Genomic DNA, 26,819 nt, shown 5'->3' with positions numbered 1-26,819 from the left:
AAACGGTCGAGACATTAACATGAGCGTAACACCTGTCCCTTGAGTTCCCAAACTTGTACGTCATAATAACAATAAGTATTTGGATACATAGTTGAAGTACTTCACATGGGAAAAAAAAAACTATTCATATTACGCATTTATTGGATTACAAAGTGAAAGCTAAAGTGCAGTTTTAGACATAAGAAATAAAGGCAAAAAATGAGAGTAAAATCGATTTTTTTTCAGTAGCTGAAGTACAAAAGCCATTATTGCTTCTGTTTATTAATACTAAATCATTAATAACTAGATAGTAAAGTTTGTGTTCAAACTTTAAGTTGGCTTGAAAAAGCCTGACCAGAAAGTTTGAAAAATTTAGAAAGTTTGAAAAATTTAAAAAGTTTAAAAAGATTTAAAATTTTGAAAAGTTCAGAAGTTTAAAAAAGAAAGTGATTAACATATTGCTAGCATTAAAAGCAAGTGACTAACATGTCATTAGCATGATTAGCAAAGTTGCTAGCATGTTGCTAGCATAATTAGCAAGTGACTAGCATGTACTTAACATGATTAGCAAGGTATCTAGCATGTCACTAGCATGTTTGTAGCATGATTAGCAAGTGACTAGCATGCTTTTTAGCATGATTATCGATTGACTAGCATGTCGCTAGCATGTTTCTAGCATGATTAGCAAGTGACTAGCATGTCGCTAGCATGTTTCTAGCATGATTAGCAAGTGACTAGCATGTCACTAGCATGTTTTTAGCATGATTAGTGAGTGACTAGCATGTCAGTAGCATGTTTTTCATAGCATGATTAGCGAGTGACTAGCATGTCGCTAGCATGATAAGCATGTTACTAGCATGTCGCTAGCATGTTTCTAGCATGATTAGCAAGTTACTAGCATGTCGCTAGCATGTTTCTAGCATGATTAACAAGTGACTAGCATGTCACTAGCATGTTTTTTAGCATGATTAGCTAGTGACTAGCATGGCGCTAGCAGCATGTTTATAGCATGATTAACAAGTGACTAGCATGTCACTAGCATGTTTTTAGCATGATTAGCTAGTGACTAGCATGTCGCTAGCATGTTTTCTAGCATGATTAGGAAGTGACTAGCATGTTTTTAGCATGATTAGCGATTGACTAGCATGTCGCTAGCATGTTTCTAGCATGATTATCAAGTGACTAGCATGTCACTAGCATGTTTTTATATAGCATGATTAACAAGTGACTAGCATGTCACTAGCATGTTTTTTAGCATGATTAGCTAGTGACTAGCATGTCGCTAGCATGTTTTTAGCATGATTAGCAAGTGACTAGCATGTTTTTAGCATGATTAGCGATTGACTAGCATGTCTCTAGCATGTTTTCTAGCATGATTATCAAGTGACTAGCATGTCGCTAGCATGTTTCTAGCATGATTAGCAAGTGACTAGCATGTCACTAGCATGATTACCAAGTTACTAGCATGTCGCTAGCATGTTTCTAGCATGATTAGCGAGTGACTAGCATGTCACTAGCAAGTTTTTTAGCATGATTAGCGATTGACTAGCATGTCGCTAGCATGTTTCTAGCATGATTAGCAAGTGACTAGCATGTCACTAGCATGATTAGCAAGTTACCTAGCATGTCGCTAGCATGTTTCTAGCATGATTAGCAAGTGATTAGCATGTCGCTAGCATGTTTCTAGCATGATTAGCAAGTGACTAGCATGTGACTAGCATGTTTTTATCATGATTAGCGAGTGACTAGCATGTCGCTAGCATGTTTCTAGCATGATTAGCAAGTGATTAGCATGTCGCTAGCATGGTTTTTAGCATGATTAGCAAGTGACTAGCATGTTTTTTAGCATGATTAGTGATTGACTAGCATGTCGCTAGCATGTTTCTAGCATGATTAGCAAGTGACTAGCATGTCACTAGCATGATTAGCAAGTTACTAGCATGTCGCTAGCATGTTTCTAGCATGATTAGCAAGTGATTAGCATGTCGCTAGCATGTTTCTAGCATGATTAGCAAGTGACTAGCATGTGACTAGCATGTTTTTATCATGATTAGCGAGTGACTAGCATGTCGCTAGCATGTTTCTAGCATGATTAGCAAGTGATTAGCATGTCGCTAGCATGTTTTTAGCATGATTAGCAAGTGACTAGCATGTTTCTAGCATGATTAGTGATTGACTAGCATGTCGCTAGCATGTTTTCTTTTTCTAGCATGATTAGCAAGTGACTAGCATGTCGCTAGCATGTTTCTATGATAATCTAGCTAAAACCAGTTGATTCAGTAAAGAAAACCAGCTAAAACCACTAAAACCAGCTAAGACCAGCTAAGACCAGCGTGACAGTGGCCAAAACTACTTTAAAAACCATGTTAAAAAGCATGTTAAAAGCATGTTTCTAACCTGATTATCAAGTTACTAACATGTTGTTAACATGTTTCTATGATAGTCTAGCTAAAACCAGTTGATTCAGTAAAGAAAACAGCTAAAACCAGCTAAGACCAGCTAAGGCCAGCGTGACAGTGGCCCAAAACCACTTTAAAAAACCATGTTAGAAGTATGTTTCTAGTCTGATAAGCAAGTTACTAGCATTTTGTTAACATTTTTCTATTCTAATCCAGCTAAAACCAGTTGATTCAGTAAAGAAAACCAGCTAAAACCAGATAAGACCACCTAAGGCCAGCGTGACAGTTGCCAAAACCACTTTAAAAAACCATGTTAAAAGCATGTTTCTAGTCTGATTAGTGAGTAACTAGCATGTTGTTTTCATTTTTTCTATACTAAACCAGCTAAAACCAGTTGATTCAGTAAAGAAAACCAGCTAAGACCAGGTAAGGCCAGCGTGACAGTGGCCAAAACCACTTTAAACCATGTTAGAAGTATGTTTCTAGTCTGATTAGTGAGTAACTTGCATGTTGTTAGCATGTTTCTATGCTAATCCGGCCAAAACCAGCTTAAACCAGTGGATTCAGTAAAAACCAGCTAAGACCAGCGTGACAGTGGCCAAAACCACTTAAAAACCAGCTTGGGAGACTAGCCAAAGCAACTGATCAGCTTAGGCTGGTTTTAGCTGTATTCTCAGTAGAGAGTTTTTTAAGGTTTGCTATGGTAGTAGACAACTTAAATACATTATAAGTCTTATTTTGTAAAAGTTTGCACCCCCTCAATGAAAGTCTATGGGATTTAAGGTGGTTTTGGTAGTCTGGTTTACGAAAACCATAAGCCGGATCAGTTAGAAAAGATATAGCAACCCGAGTCAGACCAGACCAAATAACTCACACGAGCAATATGTTAATAGCAATAAAACACAAGTACAAAAAAAATACTAAAATTTACATCACAAGAATAAAAATAATACTAGAATGTACATTTCCTGAAGAAAATGTGAGTGGTGCTTGCAGTGGCAAAAGTCGGCCCTCGGTTGCTAAGGTGTTTCTAGGCGGTTGTTAGAGCGGTTGCTAGGATACCCAGGGTGGTTGCTAGGATGTTGCTAGGTCACTTGGGGTGGTTGCTAACGTGTTGCTAGGCGGTTGCTAGGGTGTTCTGAGTGGTTGCTAGGTGGTTGCTGTGGTAACCTGGGTGGTTGATAGGCAGTTGCTAAGGTACTTGGAGTGGTTGCTAAGGTGTTGCTATGCGGTTGCTAGGGTGTTCTGGGTGGTTGCTAGGTGGTTGCTAGGCAGTTGCTAAGGTACTTGGTGTGGTTGCTAAGGTGTTGCTAGGTGGTTGCTAGGTTACTTGGGGTGGTTGCTAAGGTGTTGCTAGGCGGTTGCTAAGGTGTTCTGAGTGGTTGCTAGGTGGTTGCTATGGTAACCTGGGTGGTTGCTAGGCAGTTGCTAAGGTTCTCAGGGTGGTTGCTAAGGTGTTGCTCTACGGTTGCTAGGGTGTTCTGGGTGGTTGCTAAGTGGTTGCTAGGCAGTTGCTAAGTTACTTGGGGTGGTTGCTAAGGTGTTGCTAGGTGGTTGCTACGCGGTTGCTATGGTAACCTGGGTGGTTGCTAGGCAGTTGCTAAGCTATATTGGGGTGGTTGCTAAGGTGTTGCTATGCGGTTGCTAGGGTGTTCTGGGTGGTTGCTAGGATGTTGCTATGGTAACCCGGGTGGTTGCTAGGCGGTTGCTAGGCAGTTGCTAAGGTACTTTAAGTGGTTGCTAATGTGTTGCTAGGCGGTTGCTAGGGTGCTCTGGGTGGTAGCTAGGCGGTTGCTATGGTAACCGGGGTAGTTGCTATGCTGTTACTAGGTGGTTGGTAGTTGTCACAGATGGTCACTATGAAGTTTATATAGAGTTAATAGCATGTTGTTAGCCAATTTGAGCACTTAGCTAATCACTATTAGCATGTAGCTATTCACTGCTAGCATGACTAGCAAGTTGGAATTCCAGTTTGCTAGCATGAGTCAAAAAAGCCAAACCCCATGTCTGTACATTGTTCTGATGCAGAGATATAGATCTTGCAAAACGGTTGCTAGGGTACTCTGTTTGGTTGCTAGGGAGTGGCTTGGCATCTGTCAATGATGATACTCAAAGGCTGCTTGCCAATATAAACCAACCAACATGTCTGTACGATTTTCGGTTGTAAAGATATAATACTTACTAAATGGTTGCTAGGGTACTCTGTTTGGTTGCTAGGGAGTGGCCTGACAGCTGCCAGTGATGATTCTCCAAAGGCTGCTTGCCAATGTGAACCAACCCCCATGTCTGTACGATGTTCTGATGCAGAGATATAGATCTTGAAAAACGGTTGCTAGGGTACTCTCTTTGGTTGCTAGGGAGTGGCCTGGCAGCTGCCAATGATGATACTCCAAAGGCTGCTTGCCTGTATGAATGACATAAACCAACCCCTATGCCTTTATGATATTCAGATTTGAAGATATCCCTCTATGCTTTGGGTTGCTAAGGTGCTCTAAATGGTTGCTAGGGCGTGGCTATGAAGTCTTGAATGTGATTCATGATTGGCCGTTTGCTACCCCGAGTCAAACGAGCCCGCCCTCATGTTTCTATGACACTTCTATCCAAAGATATTATTTTTATCTTTTTCAATGGAAGTCTATGGAGCTTGTTACTAAGGGGCCCTAAATGGTTGCTAGGGCGTGGCTTGACTGCTTCACAATGATCCTGATAGACTGATTGGTTGTCTGAGTAAAATGAGCCCACCCCCATGTCTCTATGACATTGTGATCCAGAGTTATGTTCAATGCAAAACTCCTATGTAAAGTACCATAGTAGGAAAAACACACTGTTTCATGGGCGATCCCTCACCATAATATGTCTATGGGGCAACTTTGGGGGGCTCTTGCGCCCCAGGGGTACAACTTATACCCCACTGCGGGGTATGTTCTCGCACAGCCTGATAGCCTTTCCAAATGTGGTGATTCACATGTTTCTGCGAAATTCTCTCTCGGAGCTATGATCCGTCAAAGTTGGCCGCAATGCATTGTCTATGCGATTTTTCGGGCGATATTTCGCCCGATGTACGAACATCGTACGCCCGATTGCTTATAAAAGTCATAGCACACCTCTCCTCAATAGGCCGCATGATGTTTCGTTCCTCTTTTGTGGGTCTGTGACAAAAACTGCGGGACAAGTTACGCGCCAAACTTTGTACGGATCTATAAGAAGAAGAATAATAAGTATGTGAGATAATACAAGTGATGCTTTGCCTTCGGCAAGCACCACTAATAATAAGATTAGATAGTAGATCAGTAAGTTGGCTTTTTCAAGCCAACTTAATAAAGAATCACATTGACAACAATTACTCAGCCACTGCTCCACTGTATTGCTTATTATTTCCCGTAAATAGGACCTTGGAAAAACATTAAGATTAGTCATACAAATACATTAATTTCTCAATAAAATGAAGGCAGTATATATTTAGTGTACTGCATTAGGAAGAAACTGGCTTGTGGTGCTCTAAGCACTCTTCCAAAAAAAAATCCTAGATATTCCTTCATGAGGCCGTGATCTTCTTCTTGCACTCCACGGAACACAGCAGCATGCCCTGCATGGCCATGAAGCGCTGGCCCATAAGGCCCTTGGAGCAGCAGGAGCACTGGAAGCACTGGGGTTCGGCGTGCCAGTGGTGCTCTCCGTACGACACACGCTGAGCTTCAGGCTCGATGGGGTTCTGACAGGCCGCACAAAGCTGTGAACGCAGAGGGATACAGATAAATTCACAGGAAGTAGTATAACAAATCTGTTTGTTTGACTCCCTCACTAAGGTCTTTGATTGCACTTGTTACAGGCACGATTAACCCAGTGAAATATTTGAAAACTTTGCTCTATTTGCATATCTGAACTTTCTTTCCTAAGCCCATGAGTCATAAGAGCTGAGTGTCATAGTTCAGGCAGGCGCTGAGAGAGATCGGTGGTGTCCGATATCACACCACTCCATTAAGAGTGCTTCTACCCTGCCTGTGCTCTGATTATCATGTCACTGGCACTTCCTAAATCCCCTTCACCTGCTCCTGAACCAATATGGCTGACGAACACATGCCGAGCCTGTTAGTTTTAATAGCCCAGGCTTAGCAGGAATTCACTTCCATGCAGGTGTGACATGAATGATACTTGGACAACGTGAGGGGTTGTAAAACTAACTGCTAAATGCGCACCATAAAATGGTTATGAAATATGTCACATTGCATGGCCTCTTGTTGTAGGTGCTGATAGAGTAATCCTAAAATGCATTAATGCGCATGGTAATTACAAGAAATATACAATATTTACAATCAAAATGTATGAGTACAGCAGGGTGAGAATCTAATTGTGCATGCATTTCAAATATCATGGTTACAATATTAGTTATGTAACCATGTTTATTATGGTATAATTATTCCTCATAATTTCTATGAGGAATATTAAAAGAAATATTCAAAAGAAAAAAGTTACTCCTGAAAGTAGTTGTGCAAACTAAACAAACATTTTTTTTTTGTATTTAAGACTATATCTTATCACTACTTTGCATAATTATAACTTTACCTCTTGTATACATGACTTTAAATCTGAATATTACAAATTTATTTCTCATACCTATAACTTTATTTCTCAAAAAATTACTTTATTTCTCATAATTTTGACCTTAATTCTCATAATTATGAATTTATATCATAAAGCAACTTTTACATTCTGACTTGTATTTACGATTTTTTTTATCTCATGATTATTTAATATTTGTAACTTTATTTCTGATAATATGACTTTATATCTTTTATAATATATATATATATATATATATATATATATATATATATATATAATATATATATATATATATATATATATATATATATTTGTTTGTGTGTGTGTAATTTTGACTTTAATTCTCGTAATTATAATCACAATTCAACTTTTACACACTGACTTTACTTCTTGTTTTTATGACATTATATTATAATATATTGTATATTTAATTTCAATAACATAATTTCTCACAATACAATGAATGAAATTCATTAATTCATTCATATTTTTAATTTCTATATCATTTCTCACAATACAACCTTATAATAAAACAAAACGCATTTCTTGTATTTATGACCTGATTTCTCATAATTCAAATATATTGCATAATTGTGATATTACTTCCAGTATTTATGACTTCATTTATGATTACAACTTTATTTCTCATGTTTCTCTTAATATGACTTTACATCTTAAATTATGACTGTATTTCTTGTATGTATGACTACATCTCAAAGCAACAAATACTTGTACTTATGACATTATATATCTTCTTGTATTCACGTCATTATAGATCGAATTTTGATGCTATTATTTCTCATACTATGGCTTTATAACAAAACAAAATAAAATGCAAAAGAGTTTTTAAAAATAAGAAGCTAAAAACCCTTAGTCACGGTCATCTTTGTGCAGAGCAGAGAGACAGAGAAGGAGAGAAATGAAGGAATGTGTCCTCTTTACCACAGCGTGGTTCTTCATGTAGCAGGGTTTGCAAACAGGCTTCTCATTCTCCATGACATAGGTCTCTCCAGCCAGCACACAGTCACAGTCAAAACAGCAGAAGTGCTTCAGGTGCCAATTGTGGCCCTCAGCCTGGGTGTACTCATTACTGAAGATGAGCTGGAGACCACACACACACACACACACACACACACATACACACACTTCCCCCTCAGTACTGTGCTTTGAACCATATGGTATGTTAAAAACTATTTAACAACATTTGACAAAATTCCATTCATTATTTTACTAAGATTGTTTGAGATTTTAACACAAAACATATGGTAAAGTCTAAACATTTGAGATGACATTGAAATTCATTTCAACCTGGAAATAATTCAAGTTTTAAGGTTTTCAAACAAGTAGAGATCCTGCACTATTTCTAAGTCACTAATCAAATGTAAGCAAATTTGTGACATTGACGTTGTGAACTACTTTGCCTCCACTCACCTCATCACAACCTGCACATCGAGGCTTTTCGCTGTCTCCGTAATGGCGGCCACAGTACAGCTGACCCTTCTTCCAGAAATAGATCATGTCCACCAGTAGCTCATTGCAGGTACAGCACACAAAGCACGCCGGGTGCCAGAGTTTATCATAGCCTGCCCGCTCTGCGTACACCGCCGGCTCTCCCTTCTTCATGGGCAGCTGGCAGCGGTGACATGACTGTGGGCAGAGATCCGGAGATGAGTTCAGCTCGGCAGAAACATCAGTGAAGAATGAAGAACAAAACCACAGACCATTTACATTAGCAATTCATCAGTACAGGTGGAGTAAGACTTTGCAAAAATGAAAAGATTCAAATTTCTTTATATCACACAGTGTAACTATTTCTTGCCTCTAATTCTGATTTCATATCTTACAATATGACTATCTCATAGTTACTTTATTTCTCACATTTACAATGTTATTTCTCAGAATATGACTTTATATCTTATAATTACAACTTTATTTCTCGTATTTATGAATGTAACTTTTGCTTAATGACTTCTTATATTTCTTATATTTATGGCTTTATATCTCGTAATTATGACTCCATCCATATTTATAACTATTTCTCACAGTATATGAGACTTTATATCTCATAACTATGACATCTTGTATTTAATGCTTCATATCTCATAATTACCACTTATTTCTAATATTTGTAACTTTATTTCTCACAATATGTCTTTATATCTCATAATTATGAATTTATTCGCTTTATTTCACTTATTTGTAACTATTACTTAAAATATGACTTTATCTCATAAATTATGACATCTTGTTTTCATGACTTTTTATCTTCACCACTATAATCACCACTTTATTTCTCATATTTATAACTTTATTTTTCACAATATTACTTTATATTTCCTAATTATGACTTTGTTTCGAGAATTTATGACTTTGTCTCTCAATATCTCAACTTTTGCATAATAACTTTACTTCTCATTTATCACATTATATATCAGATTTAAAACTTTATGACTTTATATCCTAATTATGACTTGTCCTATTGATGGCATTTTCATGCAGTCTGATTATTTTGCGTAATTGTGACAATTTATCATATTTATGTCTTTACATGCCATAATGGGACCATTTCACATAACTGATTTCTTGTCTTTATGACTTTATATCTCAATGAGATTTTTTTTTCATGCAATAAAGACTATTTCTCATATTTATGACTATATATGCAATAACCTATTTTTGGAATATATGATTGGAAAGCTGCAGCGGAGGGCAAGATTTTCACTAAATAACAACATAATTTAATTCAGTTCATTTGAAAGTTGTTTGAATTCAAAAGACTTAAAATATAATAAACAAATTCTAGATTTATAGTGCTTTTCGGAGCTTGACAGATGTGCTTGCTATGACATGTTGTTCTAAGGAATAGATCTTTTTGGGTTCCAGGGAAAAAGACAACAGTATAACAGGTTTGGAACAAAATAAGGGTGAGTAAACGATGACACAATGTTCATTTTGGAGTTAACTATCTCTTTAAAAAAGGCAAAAACATTAGGCTGATGGCATACATACGTTTCCACCATGAGATTTCAGATGCTCACAATAGATTTGGGAAAAATCCACCCGAGCTTGAACATAACCACAGGGACTAAGTGTGGTAATTTATGAAGATCTCTGGAAGAACATAACGTTCATTCCTTGGCAGAATCTGAACTGCATTATGTTAATCAAGTGAATCCAGAGATAAGCGCTGAAGAAATATTAGACTCCCGTAGCGCACATGTGGTTGAAATAAATACTTCTGCTCAACAGCTCTAAAGGGGATTTTTCATTAATAGATGGTGACATTTAAAAGCCTAGAAATTAGACTGAGAGTCATTTAGATGTAAAGGGATAATGAGAACAAAAAGGTTACCAAAGCTATTTGTATGTAATAAAAAGCGTATCCATGACAATCAACATTTACAAATGGAGTTGCATTTAGCAAAACATGTATGTAGGAATGCCATACTTACATAGTTACCAACAGGTTCAGCGGGTGACATCCCAGCAGCCCCAGGGGAGCCAACTTTTCCCATTGTAGCAACAGCATCACCTTTGTCTCCAGGAGTCCCTGTTGTTCCAGCACCAGGTTTCCCTCCTGCCCCGAGGCCTTGAGGACCCTTTTCCCCGGCCGTACCTGCCTGTTGTCCCATCTCTTCGGGCACGGTGATGTCGCCTACGCCCAATGCCTCGTCCTTGTACTTGCGGACATACTGCTGCATTAGCTTAACCTCGCTGGGCGAGAGTTCGTGGCAGCGCTCAGGGTCTTGGTCGTGGTCTGGAAGCTGTTTGGCCATCTGTTTCTTACGGTAATCTGCTCCCGCCGTACCAGCGATGGGCCGCCGCTCCGGAGGCAGAAGCTCCATGTATAGCAGAGCCTGAGAGGACACAAGTGATGTTTTTTGGTTAATATGAAATTAGATGTGAAACCTATTTAACGTTTGTAACGTGGAGTATGACAGGACTTTCATTCTTGGTGAAGTATTCCTTGCATATTTTTTCATTTATTTTGGACGTTCTAAGAGAAATGTTATAATTATTTTCTGATAACTGAATTAATAAATATTAGTGCGGTCAAAATTAACGTATTAATGCACGCAAGTAATTTTTCCAGTTTAACAGTGAGTCTCAACGCGAGTCAAACGAGTGCGGAAACAGTACAGGTGACGTGGCAACTTCATCAGAACAACAGTGAACTGCGATCAGATGAGATGTTGTCAGGTCATATGTCAGTAAAAACTCATGTTCCTGTCCTGTTGGCCGTTATACTGTGCTTGTAACACGTGCTCTTAAAGTGCATGCACAAACTCAGTGGCTTGCGCTGTATCATTTTATATTAAAGCACGAATGCAACTACGAGCATACGTGTCAGATCTGCTTCACATTCAGCAGCGGCAGCTCTTAAAGTAATAGCAGCCAAATAAGCTAAATAACCTAGCGGCTGTGATGTCTGTTAATCAAAGAACAAAAGAAAAAAAAAATAGTAAATCATTAACTTTTGTTACTTTCATCTATATTCAATTATATATAGATTCATCTCTATTTAATTTAGAATTTAGTGCTTGATAACCTTAGTCAATTTTTGTATATTTCCTACATCTTGAAGGATACAGGTAAATATGACATTTATTATAAAGGGTTTATGTGAAGATTGTTTTATGTTCACTTCCTGTAAATTAGTTGTTTTTTTTTTTTTTAAGTCTAATAAATGTTAATATTGATAGCTCTCATTTATACTGTAATGTTGAATGGCTATAGTCAATGGTTAAATATTAGGGGGAAAAATAAATTTTCCTATAGACATCAGTAAGATTGGTATCATAATATTTGAAGACTGAATGTGAAATTATTGCAATATAAAAGTCTATTCAAAAACTTTAATGTTAGGTAGGATTATTCAGGATTAATTTCAGAAAAAATGTGCAATTAGTTAGTTACTTTTTTAAACGACTGACAGCGCTAATAAATATATATTATAATAGCAATTTTTTTGATGCAAAAAATATATATTTTTCAAAGTAGTTTTTAATAATTCAATAACTCTTAACATAACTGCTAAAGACTAGATTATTTCTTTAAAAAGAGGAGTCTCAAAAAATGAAATGGAGAACAGCGACCTCTAGTGGATCCAAGTATCACAGTATAATTCAAAACTTCGCCTTCAAGCATAAATCCCAAAAAATAAATAAAATCAAATAAAAACATATTTAAATATATCAAAATATATAATATAACATAATATACCAAGCTTTGGTTGATCCCAGGTGGAGCCCATTCATAGGTAACGGACTTAACCACATCCGTTTTGGCAAGCACTGGGGTAGGGGATGGAACAACAGTAGTGGCAGCAACAGGGCCTTTAGTTGGGGTGGCAGCAGATGAAACCGCACTATGGCCTGGCCCTGATGCAGCAGTGCGGCCTGTTCCTGGGGCAGCACTGGAGCCTGTTCCTGGGGCAGCAGTAGGGCCCGTTGCAGGAGAGTGAACTGCAGCAGCAGGTGGGGAATAAGCAGGCTGGGCGCTGGGAGCAGAGAACTGGCTGGAGCCGGGGATCAAGCTGGCAGCAGGAACAGGAGTAGCAGTGCTGACGGTGGCGGCCGAGATGGAGATGGTGACTTGGTTGCCTCTATAAGATGGGATGCCATCTCTCTTCAGCTTGGCTATAAGGCCTGTGTACTTGGTGTCCTCAAAAAGCTTCCCCACCTTCTTATTCTCCTCAGTCTCGAGCTGCACGTCATGGTCCTCAACACCACACTTGCAGTTTCGACAAATCTTTCTGTTAAAAGGAAAGACAGAATTTTTATTTTTTGTAGTGAATACCTCTAGAAACACTTTAAACCATACACTACCATTCAAAAATGTGTGTTCATTTAGATTAAAAAAAAAAAGAAATCAATAGTTTTATTCAGCAAGGACTTAAATTGATCAAAAGTAACACTAAATATATTTATATTGTTAGAAAGGATTTCTATTTCAAATAAATGCTGTTCTTTTGAACTTTATATTCATCAACAAATCCTAAAAATGACAGTTTGTGCAAAAGTACTGTATTAAGCAGCAGAACCTTTTTCAACATATGAAATAATATGTCACAATATTACTGTTTTTAGTGTATTTCTAATCAATTAAATGCAGCATAAGAAACCGATCCCAAACTTTTGAACTGCAGTATATGAAGAACCAAACCGAACAACAGCATAAGGAGAAAAAAGGCTTGTATTTATTGTATTTTAAATGCTTTAAAAGTGATTGATAGAGAATGAGAGCAGCATATTTTTACTGTGAGATGAGCTGTCTCTCTGAGTTATGTCTGAGTTATGCATGCACAGATATTCTGTAATTATTTGGAAAAAGAACGGCATGGGCTACATACTAAATCACTTTCGGCATGATTTTTTGAGCATTTCTAATTAAAATCATACTGAACAAACCGTATTGTGTTGCACTGAGAGCTGTAAAAATTCAGAGATAAAGAGGACTTTCTGTACAGCAGGATAAAGCATGTTGACTTCTCATGGGACATTGCATGAAAAACTCAAAAATAAATAAAAGGTAGAGTAGGTTGACAATTGAAATGGAAAAATGTATGTTTTCTGGTTACACCGTTGATGTCATTGTAAACTCAGGCTCAGTAAGAGGGTAGAAAATGGTTGTGAAAACTAAATGATGACTTTTTGGTACAAGAAACCTTGGCTAACATAAAAATGCTATAAAAGTAGAATGTGGCCCCTTTAAAGACACTTTGGGCTGTTTAACATATCAATGAGAGCCAAGGAGTAAGAAAGATGGCGTTTGGGAAATGCTACGACATAAAATGTAGCCACAAATCCAAAGAGGCTTTATCGTAACCCAAAAGAAATGTTTCAGCATGTCAGTGATCCAAAGCATCAAAGCACAGATGTTTTTCTCCAAAGCCATTTACAAAAGAAAGACTTTGAGGCACAGGAAGTGAGTCTAAGCCTGTTTGAGTCACTTCACAACATGGAAACCTATGGAAGCTTACTTTAGCCACGGAATAAAAACTTAAAATGTCCTTGTGATTTTTAAAAAAAAACCTCTCAATTCAGACTTTTTTCCTCACAATTCTGCATTAACATCACACAATTTTGACCGAGTTTCTATCTCACAGTTTCAAAACTCCCACAATTCTGCATTAACATCACACAATTTTGACCTTTTTTCTATGAATTCTTACTTTATATCTCACAACATGAAATTCTGTTTCTGTCACAGATAAAAAAAGATAAATACAGGTCATTTTGACTTTTTATTTCATAATTCTGACTTTTTTTTATCACAACTATGATAGTTTATATCTTACAATTCTCTCTTTTTTCCTCACAATTGCAAGTTTATATGTCACACTTATAACTCACAATTCTCAGAATTGCATGAAAAATATATTTATATTTTTATTCCGTGGTGGAAATAAGCTTCTATAGAAACCCTACCAAGACCTGACTAATTCTGTTCAGCACTGGATTTCTAGTCGCCCTTCCTTGCTGCATAGAAACAAACACAAAGATGAAGTCTCAGGCTCTGCATCCAATGACCCGTATCCACATTGATGTCTTTTCATTCAAAGAATTCCTGAAACCCCATGAGAGTGATCGGGAATGGCACGCACCACCGCTGCAGTGAGAGAGCTCTGGCACAGGCATCTTGGCACCTGTGGTTCTCACTTCAGGAAAACCAACAGAGTGCAGCTAATGGCCAGAGCTCTCTCAGTGTGAGAGATCGATACAGTACTGCATTTTTGTGAGTTTGTTAAGATGATGATGGATAAAAACAGAGAAGTCAATCAGTGATGACCAAACATGATTAGACATTTTTCACAATAATAACCACATGCATGAATAATAACATTGCACAAATATGTAGTAGGAAGGAAGCAAGCACAAACCGCCAGAAGTGAAGCTCAAAGCCTTCACATTTGTCCTTGCATTTCAGACAGGCAGCTCCAGCTCCAATCTCATGGCCCAGGGTTATCTGGCAAAACAACAGACGACATGAGCAAATCCTGTTTTGATATTGGTCAAATCATCAGAAATTCATAAAAAGCTCATATGCATTTATTTTATTTTAATTAAATGGTGACCCCACTGACCCTTTCCTACTGATTACAAAAATAACAAATTTCATTTTCTCTTCAACAAATAGCGAGGGAAAGGAGGTGCTTAACTTTGGAAAATGCTAATTCTTAACTTCACATGTATAATAAGACTTTTTAATTTTATTCAGAATTTATCAAATAAATGCTGTTCTTTTAAAAACGTTATATTAATAAAAAAAAAACTGAATCATGGTTTCCACATATTAAGCATTACAACATCGATCTGCATGATTTCTGAAGAGACACAGACTGTATAATGATGCTGAAAATTCAGCTTTGCCATCATTGAAATATGGCTTTTTTATTTGTAATAATATGTCGCAATATTACTATTTTACTGTATTTCTTGCTTTGTCTTGTTGAGCATATAAGACTTCAAAACTTTTTCATTTTCTAGCAATACTTATTTAATAAAATACTAAGTCTAAACAAACAACCTAAATAAAGAAATAAACTATGCCAAAACGGGAAAAAGGGTTGTGAATTTAGCATGTATTAAAGTCAACTGTTGGGACAAAATGTTTTATTTCTTTTTTAAGTATTTATTTATTCTCTAACATGTCTACTAGGTCTCACAAGGGATTTGCATTTCCAGTACACAACTGGAAGACATTTGTGCTTCTAATAATTTATAAAAATCTCTTGTATGTATTCCTTTACTAATTTTGCTAAATCCAAAAAAGGTGAAGTTGTATTTCTTCTGGGGTCTGCTTTTTATAAGACAAGGCGGATTCATAAGAACATTTTGTTTTTTTATGAATTCTCCTCAGTTACATGATCATGTGCTTCTTGAAACTTCATAGAACTTCATATTTAGGGCAAAAAAAATGCTCTTTAGTTTGAAGCAGGACATAATTTCCATAATTAAAGGAGAAGAATGGCTCTCAAACTACCCTTCTATTTCTACAAGTGCAATATATATTTGAGAAACACCTCACTAGATATTCTAATATTTCTTTTATAAAGCTTATTCCTGTCTCAGCAGTTCTCAACACTAAAGCTCCTCAGCTGGAAGACCGCCTTATAAGGTCAAGTTTTTATTAAGATGGAGAACACCTGGAGGGATTAACACATCTCCTCTGTTAAAGAAGAACATTTTTCAGCTTCAAAATCAAGATCTGAGTTACTGTTTAACAGCAAGACAATGAGGCCCACTGTGGCATTTCGGTCCATAAACCTTAACCTGTACCTAATATTTATACTGTACCTACACTAGCTCCTGAGAACACAGATTTCAAATTGTGTGTGTGTGTGTGTGTATATATAATATGTATATGTATTATATGTAATAATATGTATATATAAAAAAAAAAAAAAAAAAAAAATATATATATATATATATATATATATATAGATATATATGTACATACAATATATATGTATGTGTGTGTGTGTGTGTGTGTGTGTGTGTGTGTGTGTATATATATATATATACAAATTCAAAGTTTATTAAACATTTCATATATATATATATTATTGCATCTCATAAAGTTGCTTTAAACATAACAAATGTTAATGTTTATTAAACATTTCCTTGCAAACTCTTGAAATCTTTCTACATTATTATTATTTTTGTTTTTGCAATTTTATGCAAATGTGGAAATGTTATGTACAATGTAAAATGATTTTCTTTTTTTAAGGGATATTTGTTTGAAAGATTTTTGGTCACTCTTTTCCATGCAATGAAAATGAATGATGACTCCAACTTTCCGGCTCCAAAAAAGAAACTTTCTTCAAAATATCTTTTGTGTTTCACAGAAAACTAACCTTATACAGGTTTGAAGCGACATGAGGGTGAGTAAATGATAAAATTTTGGGTTGAACTAAATCTTTAAGCTGTAGAGAAACTTTCACCTTTTGCAAAGCCCCACTTTTTTCTTTACCGTACATGTACTGTATGTCAAAACATATTTTACCACCACTAAACTTCAACATTACAATTTGGTTTGTGGTTGAATTGCTGCAATAAGTGATGAAAGAAACACACTTGCTGCAGTGACAACCATATCAGATAAGTGAATGAATCTATGGAGTTAAACATAATATTCACAACAACTTCCAGCTTGTTTACAGTTTGTAAAAGGAAAATCTATAGGTTCTGTTAACTTAAACATTTTCATTCAATTCATGCTTCTATCAAATAAAGAAGAACCAAGATCTTCCTTTCATGTTTTACTTTCTATTAATGACCACTTCCAATTTATCACTAAATGTAATCAAGTTTTTTAATCACTCGGCCTCGAATGTGAGAGTTGTAATGCCAAATGTTTCTCCTTGTAGAACAATGGCAGTGGCTTTACCTTTAAGGGCGTTGCCGAATGTTTCGGTCACGAACCTTTTGGAGCATGACCAGTACAATAAGCGTACCTTTTTAACTTCTTTCTCGATCTCCATTCTTGTCGAGCTTGTTTAGATGTGACAACCAGCGCTGACTCTATTCCCACCGGCAACTTTCCCTGACGGGTCACTTTTTGTTGAACGGGACAGACTCCCACCTCTGTCCCTCTGCCTCACACTCACTCAGACACTCTTCCGCTCATTGCCAATGTGCGCTGTTCAGCCAATAGGAGCAGAGATGTAGACGTGAACGACCAATCAGAGCCTTCTATGAGATAGTAGTATAGCAGAATAGTAGAATAGTGGTATAGCTCTTTGGCTACTGCAACGTGGATTAAAATGCTGATTAATGACGTTTGTTTTATAATTATTTTATATATGTATTATCAATTTGAACAAATTATTACATTATTATTAATTAAAATATAACTTTTTTATGAATATATATATATATATATATTTATGTGTGTGTGTGTGTATATATAAATATATATATATATATATATATATATATATATATATATATATATATATATATATATATATATATATATATATATATATATATATATATGTATATATATATATATATGCATGTATGTATATGTATATATGTATGAAGGGTTCAGGTGCATTAGCCTCAAAGTGCCATCTGAAATTTTCTTCTAAAATGAGCACTGTTATCAGGCTCCTATATTTATGTTAAATTATTTCACTTTAATTGCATAGAAAAGGACCTATACATTGCAATTACAGTAAAATTACTGAACTCATATATTTTTAATAATTATAACAAATTAATCTAATAAAAAAAAAAAACATTTCAATCCATGTTACAGTTATGTGTTACAGTGAATTATAATACTACTCTACTAGCCACATCTCATAAAAACAAATTTTTCATTTGAAATATTTCCTTTTACATCATAGCTTAAATACTTAGTATTTTAATTAAAATCCAAAAATAAATCATAAAATCAACATCATAGCATTTCTTTGTTTATAACTGTGTGTGTGAAAAAAGAGTATTTTAATTAAAATTCAAAATTAAAGGTTATGTTCTTTTTATTTTTCATTAAATTATCAGGTTGTTAATATAATTTGTAATAAAAAACTTGCATAGAAAAATATACAATTAATTCATTTGTGGGGCCTCAGAAATGTTATTAATTTGTTTAACATGCTTTTTCATGTTCGACATACAAAAATACATATCCTAACAGGTCAGAGAAGGGTGGAGGGCAGGAAACAGCTGTACTCTGAGAGAAACTGATGAGCTGGCCTCATACAGGAAGCTGTGGCTTATTCAGTGCTTGTGTTGGTTTTGGAAAGGGTGTGGGGATGTGAGACTTTAAATTCTGACATACTAAATTCTGCTTTTCTGCCTCTCTTTTAGAGGTTTAAAGATTTGTGCAGACTTGTCTTCACTAAGCCTGCTTGAAGTCATTTTGTTGAGTTGATGTGTACATGAAGCACTAACAGCACGGCCACAGCTTCATTGTCATGACTAACTATACTGTCACCAGCTATAATGACACTGTTGTCTGAATATAACCAGAAGCTGGGTGTGTTTTCTGTCTTATCTTGTATGTAATTACTGCTCACTAACTCAATCAATCAATCACCAAAACACAGTCACTTCTTTATTTAGCTCTCTGTTTCATCTAGATTACAAAAGCATCTTTCAGTGCATTACTAGGGTAATGGAGGTGTAGGTTTGAACCAACAGCTTTAGTTCAACCACTAAACAACAACATCATATTTTTTCACGAAAGTTCCATAAATTAAATTGCATCACAATCCCTAAATATAAAGATGAAAAACAGCTGCATTGTTCTCATCCATCAGACTCAGTGGCAGTGTTACACAAGGTTAAAACAACCAAAGCAACAAGTCCTTCCTAATCCTATTCAATTCCAAAAAAAAAAATAAACTATATCAGCTACAAGCATTTCCTGCTATTCTATTCCACACAGCAAGATCCTCTTTTGCAAAGAAATATCAAGGCATAAACTAGATAAATGTTTATTTTCATGGTTTTCTAATAACCATTCTAACTGTTTATTCAAATGTAACGTATGGGGTTTTGACTAACAGTGACTAGCTGTGGCTAAAATAGCAATGTTGTGTGAAAGGATGAGCTTGTTTACATGTGTGGGCAGGCTATGTGATGTTTAATCACCATTTAGGCGTGACTTTCCTGGAGGATTATGACTTATTATGAGGTTTTGCAAATGAGAAAACTGCAGAAGAAGTAAATGATTACCATGGTTTGGTCATCTTGACCTGTATAATAATATCTGATAACAAATACATGAATGTCATTAACACGGTTCTGTCCATCAGCATTTAGATAGACAGACAGACAGACAGACAGACAGACAGACAGATATATACTATAACTATTATATATATATATATATATATATATATATATATATATATATATATATATATATATATATATATATATACTGTAAAAAGTTAAACATTTTATTTGTTTACCTGCAGGTCATGATGTGATCATAACCAACATCAGAGAACCGTGAAGATTCATAATTAAAGTATTTATTTTAAAATCTCAGGGGTACTTCAAATAAAAATATATTAGATGAAAGAGGATCAGATAAAAAAAAAGGTTGATTTTGTGAATTTGTGCAATTTAATTTGTTTGAAACACAAACGCCTTCCAAAGTAATGCATGGTAAAATAACTGACTGAATGTTAATACACATAAAAATTAATGTGTTCATAGTTGATCCAATGTTTAAACACTTCTTAAAACCCGAAATAATTTTTTTAATCCAATGGTCAAATGCTGTGTAGCCACCTGATTAATGACTGATCTCTGTGAGTGTCCACAAAACTGAAAACTTTCTGAGTGTATAATTGAATATGTTTATTTATAAAATCAACTAACAAATTAACTTAGCATATTTGCTCCAACATGGTCTACACAGCGGGACCTCATTGTTGATTTGGTCTTGTTTTTATTATCTTTCTATCTTGGGTCAATCCAGTTAAGGCACTATTGATTACATTTACTAGTCTGCTGTACAAGGAGAAACAGCTGCATTGCTCTCATTTGTCAAACTTCAGCATTAGTATTGTATAATATTGTGGGAACCACAGCAGCAGGCTTGCCAACCCATGACTACCTCAAAAACAAGGTCACAGCCACCAGGGCAGTATATAAAGGATGATTCTAGCTAGAAAGTTCTACTCAAGCAAGATGAAGGGGCTACTGGTGCTGACTGCTCTGTTTGTGGCCGTGTTTGGCAAAAAGACCTTTGAGGGGTGAGCTCACAAATCTTGTTTATAGTATCTTAGGTTATATCCATATATATTCTGCATGGTTGTGAACCAAAAAGTGTGCAAGCGGTGCAGCATTTTACATTGAGTTTGAGGGAGGAAACTGTGGTTTATGCAGCACTGATTGTTCAGGAGGAGGGTCTTCATGGTCATAGCTACAGTGATAAAATATAAAGAGTGATTTTTAATGTTCATAGCTTTACTTTATAAGATGATGAAAAGAATACTATTTTTAACTGCTCTGTTTGTGGCCGGTTTTGCCAAAAAGACTTTTGAGAGGTGAATCACTTGAGTCTTAAATGGACATTTTTTTCAAAAAATGATCATTTGCTCACCTTTGTGTTGTTCCAAGAAAAGTTTTTTAAAAAATCTTAGCGTTTTTGTCTATACAATGAACATCTTTAATTGTATGGACAAAATATCTTAATTTGCAATGAAAATTCATCTCTTAAGAAGTATTCCTGCATATGTTTTGATGTATCTACAGAGACCAGGTTCTTCGGATCACTGCAAAAAATGAGGCACAGATCTTTCTCCTGAAGGAACTTTCTGAACAGGAACACCTTGGGGTACGTTTCACATCAAAACCAGATCTACTTATTTATGTCTCTCATATGCATTTGTTTCCATGCTTGTTTCCTTCTGTGTTCAGTTGGACTTCTGGAGGGAGCCCGTTCATGAGTCCTTGCCTGTGGATGTTTATGTCCCGTTTCACAGCCTACAGGCAGTCAGGGTGTTCCTGAGATACAATCAGATCCAGTATAATGTGATGATTATGGATGTCCAGGTGGGACTATTAATTCAGCTTTTTGATTGCTATGATTATAATAGCTTGGAGACAAAAAAAATCATCATACGACACACATTCTTTGGATACACCAGGAAACTTTTTTGTCAGTTGGACCCCTTTTGATCTAAAATATTTTCTTGAAGTACCCCGTGGGATTTTAAGTTAATATTTCAATAACTGACACTTGTTTAAGGTTCTCTGGTGTTGGTTAATGGTCACATAACATGTAGGAAAACAAATAATGTATATATAACCTTGGGTTACACCACAATTAATCTTTGATCATATTTAATATATAATATGGCTTATCACAAAATGTAAAGTTCTTTCTTCTTTCTCTGTAAGGATTTGCTGGATGATGAGGAACGTGAGATGGTGAAATATCGTACCATTCCAAGAAGTACCGATGACTTTGTCTACACCGCCTACCATGATCTGAACTCTGTAAGTTCTGCAACTTTAATTATATGACTGCATTGTAAGACTTATTGGATGTGACTATGTTGCATCTTTTTCAGAATTTTACCATTTTGTATATTTTAAACAATTTTACACCCAAAACACAAACAATCATTTGATCTTCACCATGTTTCTCTCAGATTTACTCTTTCATGGACATGCTTGTGGCAGAGAACAGTAATCTGGTCAGCAAAATTGTGATTGGTCAGAGCTACGAGAACCGCCCCTTGAACGTCCTGAAGGTAGGTCATGAAAAATAATGATACATGTGCATACTTTTATTGCAGCTAGAGACCTCTAGTGAAAATGCTATTATTTCACATTTTCCTAATTTTGTATTTTTTCCCCATTACTAATTATGTTAGCTATTTAAAATTATGAATTAGCAATTACATTAACAATTTGAGTAAAAAAATTAAATGGAAAAATTCCAAATTCTGTAACATTTCCAGATTTAAAGATGACACACGTAATTTCTGCATCTATTATTGTAACAGAAAAAAAAATTAGCTTTAAATTAGATTTTAAATCTTTCAGTGTGGCCTTTTGAATTCCACTGTATATGTATAGGCCTATATATCACAATTCATATGCAGTATGTGTAATATAATTATGATTTTATCATTATGACCTCATGTCCTCTTACTCAGTTCAGCACTGGAGCGAACCGTCCAGGTATCTGGTTCGACACTGGCATCCACTCCAGAGAATGGGTTACCCAGGCCAGTGGAATCTGGTTTGCCAAGAAGGTAAAGTTATTAAATGGCATGCTATAAAAACAGATTTGAACAGGAATACACTAAAGCACATATACCGATGTGTTCTGTTGCATGCAGATCGTGACTGATTATGGACGTGACCCCGTCCTCACCGACATCCTTAACAACTATGATATCTTCTTGGAGATTGTCACCAACCCTGATGGTTTCGCATACACCCACAGCAGAGTGAGTTTTAAAGACTGATGTCTGGAAGACTTCACGTGAACATTTAGCTCAGAACAACTGTATTTTGAGAAGGTATTCCAATGCTTCCATCTTTTCATTTGCAAATCTGTTTGGTTAGACCGAATGTGGCGTAAAACCAGAAAGCCAAACTCTGGCTCCAGCTGTGTTGGAGTTGATCCCAACAGGAACTGGGATGCTGGCTTTGGAGGTGAAATGCTTTTATCATTGCAGTTATATTCAGAGCTGGGCAGAGTACTTAATTACAAATTGTAATCCATTACTGATTACACATTACATGATTAAAACTGTAGATGGTAACGTAATCTAGGTTACTCATTATAGGTAATGTATTCAGACTTCTTTTTAGATTACTTTTTTATCTAACTTGTTTTAAACTTACCATTGAATTGACATTAAAAAAACGCAGAGAAAGAAAATACATTTCGATTTTTGATATCAACATCATAAAAAGCATTAAACATTACATTAAACCAGGGTTTCCCAAACTAGGCTTAATGTTAGAACTGCAGTGGGTTTGCGAGTCGATAAAAACACTTATCATTAATTAAATAATAAAAATAGAAATATTTAATTTGTTTACCTGCATGCCAATGAGACCATTAAAAGAAGAATTATGGAAAATCAGTAAATAATTAATGATTTACTGTCATTGTGTGAATAATATGCATGCATGGATATATTTAGGAAAAATGTTATGTATATATTTTAAATATATTTATATATAATATAAATTATGTGAATATAATTATATACATGTAAAAACATATACTGTTTATATACTGGTATATATTTTGTAAACAATAACTTTTATTTTGGACGCGATTAATCGCAATTAATCGCTTGACAGCACTAATAAAAAGTAACTAATCTAATTATGAGCATTATAAAATGTAATATATGCTAATTACGAGTACATTATTTTTGGAATCTGATTACGTAACCCAGATTACATGTAATCAGTTACTATGTTTATATTGTAAAGCAAGGCCGTAATGGATTAATGGATTCATGGGAATAAAGAAAAAGAAAGAATAACAGTTAAAGAAAAATAATATGCACATGTTCAATCTTAACCGTTAAACACGGAAAATGCTTCTTGTCTTGTTACATTCAATTAAGCATTACAGGTTATATTTTGGATTAAAAATGCTAAAATTTGACTATAAAATTCACTGCATTAAAGGATATAAGCTTCAGTCATTTAACAGTTTTATCGTAAAACAGAAATATTAGCCTAAATTAGCCTAAAACATAATTGTATGAGAAAGAAATCTGAATTTCATGATATAAACTCCACCTAAAAACATTTAGTCAAATATTGTCAAGTATCAAATATTAGGCAATTTTGCCATTTCTGATTACTGTTACATTCTAATTAATCACTCTGGTGGTTATGGCCCTACTGTAAGGGGCTTTGAAAATATAATACTTTCTTGTTTTTCTGTTTTCCAACCTCAGGTGGTGGTTCCAGTAGCAACCCCTGCACTGAGACGTACCGCGGACCCAGCGCTCATTCTGAGCCTGAGGTCAAGGCCATTGTGGACTTTGTGAAATCTCACGGCAAACTCAAGGCCTTTGTGTCCATCCACAGCTATTCCCAGATGCTCCTCTATCCATACGGATACACAAGCACTCCTGCAAAGGACAAGGCTGAACTGGTATGCATGTGGAAGCACACTATTCTAGATATAATGTATGTAGCATCAATTAAAACAAATTCTGTTTTGTCCCTTCAGCATGAGCTCGCCAAGAAGGCTATCGCTTCCCTGCAGTCACTGTATAACACTCGCTACACATATGGAAGCATCATTACTACCATCTGTAAGTTTGAGAAGATTCATTTTAGTTCATATTAGTTTTGCACCATTCAAACAATCTCTCTGTTCACAGATCAAGCCAGTGGAGGCACTATTGACTGGACCTACAACCAGGGCATCAAGTACTCCTACACCTTTGAGCTGAGAGACACTGGCCGCTATGGTTTCCTCCTGCCTGCCAACCAGATCGTCCCCACTGCTGAGGAGACCTGGCTGGCCCTGATGGCCATCATGGAGCACACCAGAAATAATCCATATTAATAATAACAATGCTTCTGTGATGAGTCAAAGTGAATAAAAGAGTGTTAATAAAAAAACAATAAAAACATTTACCATTTTATGGAATTTGCTCTATTATACATTAAAAAGAATATATTGTTCAGCCTTGAAAAGTCTCTGGATGCTGACTGATATATCTCTACCATATGAGGTATTGGTGGTTATTAGAGATTTTATAAATTGATCAGTATGGGTTGATATTAGATATTTAATTACTCATTCTCATTTCTTCTTTTCATACATTTAGATTACATTTGCCATTATCTATCGGCAGTGTTATTAGCACCATTGAGATTCTATTATAGGTTAGTTATGAATTTATTTATTTATTTAAATTCTATATTATATTTTGTATTATTATTTTCTGCTTTTATTTTGATTTTAGTTCAAATTTTAGCAATTTATTTCAGTCTTGGTTTTAGTTATTTTATTGCATCAAGTTAAACTAAATAAAAATGAGAAATGTTGCCTTGGCAATTATAACTGACATAAGTTTTCATATATTTTATTTTAAGTTAACATTTTAGTTTAAGTCAACTATAATAACCCTGTCTAACACTCACTTAAAGTTCAGCTTGAAAACACCTATAATTAAATAACAATTAAATGTCAGAAAATCTCAAAATGAATATATATTTATTCATCATACATCATAATGTTATGATGTCACAATTTACCTGTAGCCTTAATTTTAGTTTTAAATGATTTTAACAATTGATTTAAGTTTTTAATGTTATATTTTTTTGATTTATTTAGATAAAAGATATCATTTTGATATCGACCATTTATCAGTTATTGGCCATATTATTAAAATAATTACCGATGCATCAATTTTGTCAAATTTTATTGAAGTGCAAGAGCTGAAAACTTCCTCACCAGTACAAAAAGGGCATTTATTTTGCACAATTCTAACTCTATACATTTAACAGTAAAAAATAACTCTGTAATCATGTAATATTGCGACATCACCCAGACCCGTCCTATCTGACACCTACTGCGTGTTTAGAAAGTTGGTCCATTTATCCTGTACTTATGTAATGTAATGTGGAAATGTATTATGTAATGAACAGAAAGCAGGACAGATTTTTTTATTCTTCAACATTACAAAAACTAGTGCTACAGTATGTGTAAAAAGAGAATTGAGCTGTTACTGCTCTTTACATCCCTATAAATGATCTGAAAGATCTTCAGATTCATGAATATGTTGCTACAGCAAAAGTATGTGGAGTATTTAACCTCACTGTACGAGCATAAGAGGCTGTTACTGATTGACAGATCATTTAACATGCAAAGGGGGTGTTTTTTGCACACGCCCCCAAAAAAAATAAAAATAAAAAATAAAATAAAATAAAAAATAAAATATTTGACAGTTTTTGGTAAAAATAAATAAATAAATAAATAATATTAATAGGTAACAAAAAAATAAATAAAAAAGATAATAAGAAATTACCTATAACATTGTATGTGAAATTCAGGGAAAATGGATTTAAAAATCATTTCAAAATAATAATAATCCAGCCATAATGTAACTCCATAGCAGCTATAAATTCATGAGTGCTTCTACTGGAAATTATGGCATTTTGTGCAAAAATCACTGATTTTTTTAATCATTTTAAACTCATTCTGACTGATGCTTCCAAAATGATCAAGATCTCATAATTTCTACAAAATCAGCAATGTTCGCAAATCATCAAAAAAACATTATAGAAAACAAATGAGTATGTTTGCATAAAAGACCAGATAAAAATGTGAGCTGTAGTGACTGTGGTGGACTGAATTTCCAGTTTAGTTCCTCATTTGACAGAGAATTATGATACGAGGACT

General features: G+C 35.2%; 2 protein-coding genes across 2 annotated transcripts; one reads left to right on the top strand and one right to left on the bottom strand.

The window, feature by feature from the left end:
- Window positions 1-118: 118 nt before the first annotated feature.
- On the bottom strand, window positions 119-17,568 carry LOC109050677 (testin-like). The gene is made up of 8 exons (XM_042752873.1): window positions 17,401-17,568; window positions 14,824-14,909; window positions 12,165-12,696; window positions 10,394-10,798; window positions 8,373-8,588; window positions 7,884-8,042; window positions 5,697-6,108; window positions 119-282 (listed from the first exon to the last, which is right to left on the bottom strand). Exons 1-7 carry the CDS (start codon window positions 17,425-17,427, stop codon window positions 5,914-5,916), a joined length of 1,620 nt encoding a protein of 539 aa, XP_042608807.1. The 5' UTR covers window positions 17,428-17,568; the 3' UTR covers window positions 119-282; window positions 5,697-5,913.
- A 2,963-nt stretch (window positions 17,569-20,531) lies between these two features.
- Window positions 20,532-25,044, top strand: cpa5 (carboxypeptidase A5). The gene is made up of 11 exons (XM_042752988.1): window positions 20,532-20,667; window positions 21,170-21,251; window positions 21,335-21,469; window positions 21,818-21,916; window positions 22,072-22,173; window positions 22,582-22,680; window positions 22,768-22,879; window positions 22,997-23,086; window positions 24,358-24,557; window positions 24,636-24,720; window positions 24,790-25,044. Exons 1-11 carry the CDS (start codon window positions 20,570-20,572, stop codon window positions 24,975-24,977), a joined length of 1,290 nt encoding a protein of 429 aa, XP_042608922.1. The 5' UTR covers window positions 20,532-20,569; the 3' UTR covers window positions 24,978-25,044.
- Window positions 25,045-26,819: the final 1,775 nt, after the last annotated feature.

The sequence above is a fragment of the Cyprinus carpio genome, chromosome B25, assembly GCF_018340385.1.
Source record: "Cyprinus carpio isolate SPL01 chromosome B25, ASM1834038v1, whole genome shotgun sequence".
Classification (NCBI taxonomy): domain Eukaryota; kingdom Metazoa; phylum Chordata; class Actinopteri; order Cypriniformes; family Cyprinidae; genus Cyprinus; species Cyprinus carpio.
Note: the sequence above shows the minus strand (reverse complement) of the source record. Positions and strands in the feature narration are given on the sequence as shown.